The sequence below is a fragment of the Babylonia areolata genome, chromosome 2 (assembly GCF_041734735.1).
Source record: "Babylonia areolata isolate BAREFJ2019XMU chromosome 2, ASM4173473v1, whole genome shotgun sequence".
NCBI classification, from domain to species: domain Eukaryota; kingdom Metazoa; phylum Mollusca; class Gastropoda; order Neogastropoda; family Buccinidae; genus Babylonia; species Babylonia areolata.
In genome coordinates, this window is record NC_134877.1 from 18,331,771 (window position 1) to 18,338,776 (window position 7,006).

Sequence of the window (7,006 nt, forward strand, 5' to 3'; positions counted from 1 at the left end):
CAGGGCTGTAAGCATGGTCAATGAGGTCATAGATTATGACTTTGCGTCCTGTTGAAGAAGCTTCGGTTTTGAGCGGTATCTAAAACAGAGTGCGATTTTGATGATGATGATTATTATCATTATCATTATTATTGTTGTATTTGATGATGTTGTTCGTAGCAGCAGCAGCAGCAGCAGTGGTGGTAGTAGTAGTAGCAGCAGCAGTAGTATTTTACCTTGTGAAACGTGCAAGGGACAATTGTACTGTCCCTAGCAGGTTGACGTTTTACTCTGAAATCTCAGCTTCGTGCTATGCTTGTTTGTGTTTCTTGTTTCATTGACTTCAGTGATGTATTCACTCTCTCTCCCTCTTTCTCTCCCTTCCGTGTGTGTGTGTGTGTGTGTGTGTGTGTGTGTGTGTGTGTGTGTGTGTGTGTGTGAAACTTGAAGTTGACTTTGTTGATCTTAGATCGCGAGTGAGTTGGATGAATGCAATGTCCAAAATGGCTGCAATATCGTGTTACAAAATGATTTACCAGAGTAGGAATCACAATATAACTCTGCAGTGTACATAATAAGGTGCGTCGATGGAACATAGTTTTGCAGAACATAGTTTCAATTTTTTTCAAAACAAGTCCCTCAAAATAACTGTTTTGAGCTCAGCTAGCTGATACACATGACTATTCTGAAGCGTTTCTGCCTGTATTATTCGTTTGTTTTTAACATACCATACCAACGTGTGTGTGTGTGTGTGTGTGTGTGTGTGTGTGTGTGTGTGTGTGTCTGTGTGTGTCTGTGTGTGTATGCATGTGTGTTTGTGTGTCAACGGCTGCGTTACAGATGAACTACGACGACGAAGACCTGTACGACGACGACGACAACGAGGGGGAGGAGCAGCAGCCTCTGCCCCTGCTGGACGTCCGCCGCCGACAGCAGCGGGACCGCAGAGAGCGTCACTACTCCGACACCCGCATCGCCAGCCTGCTGGGCCGGAGCGGCGACCTGTCGCTCAGCCGTCGGCGGAGGAACCTCATCAGACGTCACCGCAGCCTGGGCGCCCTCCCGCCCTCCAACGACACCTCGGACCACACGGAGACTTCTCCGGAGCCGGACTTTCCCGAACGCACCCCGCTTCCGGAACACACGCCACTTCCAGAACGCACTCCACTTCCGGAACGCACGCCACAACCGCGGCGCAGCAGACTTTTCGAGAACCTGCAGGACACGGGGGAGGAAGATGTGGGGGAGGAGGAGGACGAGGAGGAGGCGGTGATGGGAGCGGTGGGCATCGGAAGAGCGCCGTCACTGACCTACCCCCCGCGGCGCTCCGCCCGCTCCATGCTGCGCTTCGACGTGCCGCCTGACACCGGGTCCGAGGCGGAGGACACGCCGGCCCCGCCACGACGACGGCGAAACACCAACACCGCCACCACTACCAACAGCAACAACGAGAACCAAGGAAACGTGATGTGGCCGGACAACTCGCCCAGCATGTACGTGACCACGCCCCGGAACAAGTACAACCAGAAGGGGCAGGCCATGATGCGCTTCGGGCAGAGAGGCAACGGGTCCCAGCAGTTCAGCTGGCCTCGCGGGGTGGCCGTGTCCCCGCTGGACGACAACATCTTCGTGGCCGACAGCAGCAACCACCGGGTTCAGATCTTCGACAACACCGGCGCCTACATCCGAAGTTTCGGCCGCTACGGGCAAGGAGAGGGGGAGTTCGACTGTCTGGCCGGCATCACGGTCAACGGGCTGGGTCAGATCATCATCGCCGACCGCTACAACCACCGCATTCAGATCCTGGACCGAGGCTTCAACTTCCAGAGGGCCTTCGGCTCTGAGGGTTCAGGGGACGGTCAGCTGAACTACCCGTGGGGTGTGGCCTGCGACAACATGGGCTTCATCTACGTCTGCGACAAGGAGAACCACCGGATCCAGGTCTTCCAATCCAACGGAGCCTTCGTCCGGACCTTCGGACGTCTCGGCAGTGGCACGAGCAACTTCGACAACCCCCACTACCTGGCCGTCAGCCCCGATAACAAGGTGTACGTCAGCGATAGCAGCAACCACCGTGTGCAGGTCTTCAGCATCTACGGAGACTTCCTCTTCTCGTTCGGCTCCTGCGGCACCCTCAGGGGTCAGATGAAGTTCCCTCGGGGCATCGCCATCGACAACCAGGGCTTCGTGGTGGTGGCGGACAGCGGCAACAACCGGGTTCAAATCTTTCGGGCGGACGGTCGGTACTACTCCATGTTCGGGGGCTGGGGCAGTGAGAGCGGTCAGTTCAAGGGGCTGGAGGGGCTGGCCATTCTGGCCAACGGGAACGTGGTGGTCACGGACAGGGAGAACCACCGGATTCAGATGTTTTGATTATTTGACAGGAGCGGGTTCCGATACATTCGCCTATTCCCGTTTTGCCTACTCTTTTGAGTCCTTTGCCGTCACCCTCGAGAGAGTTTGACTCTTTGTTCCCATTTCGCCTATCCATCGTTCCCGTTTCGCCTTTTTCAGCCTTACACACAAGAACTGAATACACAGGCGAACTGTGGGAATTGACGAATCGGGATCGCCTCTTTTTGTGATAGGCGAATCGGGAATAGGCGAATCCGTCGGGATGGCGCCATTGAAACTCCCCCAAGCCCCTGTGATGCTGACCTGGTTTCAGTGAGGTTTTCTTCACACACTCTGCCAGCCAGCGGCCCTGACCAAACCGTGTAACATAATGATGTAAATACAGGCACTGTGTGATAGACGACTACTCCTCCTCAGCTACTACCTAACTTCGTTCCACGCTACAGCTCAATGTTTTTTTTCTCCGATCTCCTTTCCAGGGAGATAACCACACTGATCCAAGAAACTGACTCCCATCTTCCCCCACCCCCACCCTCCCACTTCACTCCTTCGTGTTTAACTGTTAATCAGTTCACGTGGTTTGACTTGCTGTGATCTAACCCTCTAACACGTTCTTCCATCGATCCAAAGATGTATAAAATCCAGGCCTTCCTATGTCTGATGAGGTGTTGTCGACGTGTGTTGTTTCCGTCTTTTCAGAAATACTTGTCTTAGAATGTTTTACTGAAAAAAAAGAAAAAAAGAAAGAAAAGAAAATGTCTCCTGTCTTTTAGTTTAGGCGGTGGGGGGTGGGGTTGGGGGGTGGGGTGGGGGCCGGATTGGGAGTAGTGGGGGCGGAGGAGTGTGTGGGTGGGGGGTGGGGGATCAGGGGGGGCGGAGTGGGGATTGATATAAACGTCACTCACGATGTAACATAACAAAAAGAAGAGGAGAGTGGTGTTTGGGAAAAAAAAGGGGGTGAAAAAAAGAAAAAAAAAGAAAGAAAAAGAAAAAAGAATGAAACTGTAGTAGCGTTCTGTAGCCTTAGCTTGATTGAATTAAACTTTGTATTAACAATCATAATTCCCGGGTTTTATTTGTTTATTCATTCATTTATTTGATTGTTTGTTTAACTACTCATCTGTCCATCTGTCTATCTATCTATCAGTTTTCTTATTTTATACTTTTTGATATCTATTTTTGTTATATACATCTTCTTTTTCTTCTTCTTCTTAGTAGTAGTAGTAGTGGTGGTGGTAGGAGTAATAGTAGTAACATATTCATGAAAGAAAAAGAAAAGAAGAAAAAGAAAAAGCTACTTGCAGTCTGAAGTAAACTTCAACATTTGAGACTTTACAGTGCCCCATCTCCAAACTCACTTTCCCCACAGCAGCCCGCATGTCTATCTGTCTGTTTGTCTGTCTGTCTGTCTGTCTTTCAGGCCTGATGGCTTTTTGTTGTTATTGTAAGTTTATGTTTGCCTGTTGTTTTTTTTGTTGTTGTTTTTTTTCCATACTACTTATGATTGTGATGTGGAAGAATTGATTCACTGATAGATAATGAAATGAATCGATAATTAATTGAAATGACAAATTAGCTGTTCTCTTCTTGGCACAAGCACAAAAATGTGAGGTCAGGTGATATTTGTCTGTCGGAATGGCTCCTTATGTCTTGTAATGCTGCTAGCGTCGGCTATTGTGCAAGGGTGTGTTGTGTTGTGTTGTGTTGTGTAGTTCGTTTTACAAGTCATTTCACATGTGTGATAACAGAAGGATGAGGAGCTGTGTACATATGATCACATAGTGTGTTAGATCACACAATCATTTCATTCAGTTTTACAGAGTTTTTTGACTTCGACGTATGTAGCCTAGACATTGCTACTTATTGAAAATATAAAGCAAAAACAAGTTGTAGAGGTTGTAGAGTGTGTTTGGCTTCTCTTTATTTTTCTTCTTCTTCTTTTTTTTTAAATTTCAAACCGAGAAATAAACTAGTATTGCGAAATATCATCTGTGTGTGTGTGTGTGTGTGTGTGTGTGTGTGTGTGTGTGTGTGTGTGTGTGTGTGTGTGTGTGTGTGTGTGTGTGTGTGTGTGTGTGTGTGTGTGTGTGTGTGTGTGTGTGTGTGTGTGTGTGAAAGTTGAACTCAAAAGTCAAAATTATATTTCAATCGATTGAGCAACAAGACAGTAGGTATGGAGGAGAAAACTCTCTCTCTGTGTCTCTGTCTGTCTCTCTGTCTCTCTCTCTCTCACACACACACACACACACACACACACACACACACACACACACACACATATATATATATATATATATATATATATATATATATATATATACATACAAGAATTGCGTGATAATAGATTACACAGATGTGTATGTTTCACACACGTACATAAAAACAAACACACATGCTCGTGCACGAATTTGCCACACCCACCCCAGTCCAAACACCTACTCCCTCATAAAACACAAGAACACTGCCAAAGCAAGCATACAGCAAACATGTGGTTTGTGCGTATGCGCGCGCGCGCGTGTGTCTGTGTGTGCTTGAAGAGAGGAAGAGGGAGAGAGAGTGTGTGTGTCTGTGTGTGCTTAAAGAGAGAAAGAGAGAGAGAGAGAGTGTGTGTGTGTGTGTGTGTGTGTGTGTGTGTGTTTGAGTGTGTGTCTGGTGTGTGTGTGTGTGTGTGTGTGTGTGTGTGTGTGTGTGTGTTTGTGTTTGTGTATCTGTGTGTCTGTGCCAGTGTCTGTGTCTGTGTGTATGCCGTGTCTGTGTATCCCTGTGATATGTTCGTTATATGATGATGTGATGATTATGGATAATTTACATAGCGCCTATCCTTGGTCAAGAACCAAGCTCTAAGTATTTTACAAAACACCTTGCGATTTACACATAAGGCTACCTGTTATTATAGAACTAACCGACTGAGAGCTGCCTTCCATCACTCATCATTCGTTTCCTGTTCCATTCAGTCAGGTTTCAGTCACGCACAATCACAATCTCACAGACACTGGAACGTTTCACGTGTATAGCCGTTTTGATCATTTTTTGGCCCCTGCAACTGATGTAGGCAGCCATATTCCGTTTCGGGGATGTGCATGTTGGGTATGTTCTTTATTTCCATAACCTGCTGAAAGAGCGCTGACACGGATTACAGCATATTTAACGTGTGCATCTGATCTTCTGCGTGTGTATACTCACGAAGTGGGGTTCAGGCATTGGCACTGAGGTCTGTACCATGTGTTGACTTGGGCGATCGGAAGAATCTCCACCCTTTATCCACCAGGTGCGCCAGGATTCAAACCACAGGAAATTGTGTGTGTGTGTGTGTGTGTGTGTGTGTGTGTGTGTGTGTGTGTGTGTGTGTGTGTGTGTGTGTGTCTGTGAGAGAGTTAGAGATAGTGTATGTTTGTATGTATGTACGTATGTATGTGTCTCCTAGGAGACGGAACTCTCTTCTGCATCGCCGGCAAGATCTTCGCCCGCATCATACTGAACAGACTGTTTGACCATGTCTCCAACTCAGTCATCCCTGAAGCACAGTGCGGCTTCTGCTTAGACAGGGGAATATGGGACATGGTGTTTGCCGTACGCCAGATGCAAGAGAAGTGTCGTGAGCAGAACAAAGAGCTCATGGTCTTTGTAGACATGACTAAGGCCTTCGACACGGTGAACCGCCGTGGTCTGTGGAAGATCCTCCTAAAGTTCGGCTGCCCAGAGAGCCTAATCCAGCTGATTGCGTCATTCCACGATGGCATGCAGGCAAGAGTACAGGAAAATACTGACATATCGGATCCGTTCCCTGTGGTAAATGAAGTGAAGCAGGGCTGCGTCCTGGCACCCACACTGTTCTCCATTCTCTTCTCTGCCATGCTAAATTGACGCCTTCCAAGACTTTGATCGGGGCATTTACATTCAGTTTCGCACAGATGGCAAACTTTTCAACTTGCGGCGACTCCACGCCAGGTCCAGGGTGTTTGAGGCACTGTTGAGAGAGTTCCTCTTCGCTGATGACTGCACGCTTGCTGCACACACCCATGAGGGCATGCAATTCATTATGGACAGGTTCTCAACCTCCTGCAGGCGCTTTGGACTCACCATCAGCCTCAGCAAGACCGAGTCCATATACCAACCAGCTAGCTCACAGAACGCCAGTGCCTCACCCCCACCCCCCACCTGCAATCAAGATCGATGACACAGAGATCAAGTCAGTTAAGTTTTGCTACCTGGGCAGCATCCTATGCAGTAACGGAGCCCTTGATGCAGAATGACGCTGCGCATCGCCAAGGCCAGCTCCGCCTTTGGCAGACACAACAACAGGCTGTGGAACAACAAAGGCATCAGGCTCAGCACCAAAATCAAAACCTACAGAGCTGTTTTTCTGACCACCTTGTTGTACTGCTGTGAAAAATGGACGACGTATCGCCGTCACATTCAACAACTTGAGCAGATTCACCAGAGATGCCCACGAAAGATCCTCGGCATAAAGTGGCAAGACAGGGTCTCCAACCTCCAGGTCCTAGAGAGGAGCGGCCTGCCCAGCATCGAAAGCCTGCTGTTCCGGTGCCAGCTACTCTGGACAGGACACGTTGTCCGCATAGCAGACAGCATGATCCCGAAGATGCTTTTGTATGGCCAGCTGAAGGAAGGCCACCGCGAACTTGGAAGACCCTGCAAGCGCTTCAAGGAC

General features: G+C 48.6%; 1 protein-coding gene across 1 annotated transcript in view; it reads left to right on the forward strand.

The window, feature by feature from the left end:
- LOC143298712 (uncharacterized) overlaps positions 1 to 4,322 on the forward strand; it is an 18,920-nt gene extending 14,598 nt beyond the window's left edge. Inside the window, exon 4 of the mRNA XM_076611621.1 lies at positions 820 to 4,322. Coding sequence (XP_076467736.1) covers positions 820 to 2,352 — 1,533 coding nt within the window. The 3' untranslated portion in view covers positions 2,353 to 4,322. The remainder of the gene's footprint in view (positions 1 to 819) is intronic.
- The last annotated feature ends 2,684 nt before the right edge of the window (positions 4,323 to 7,006 follow it).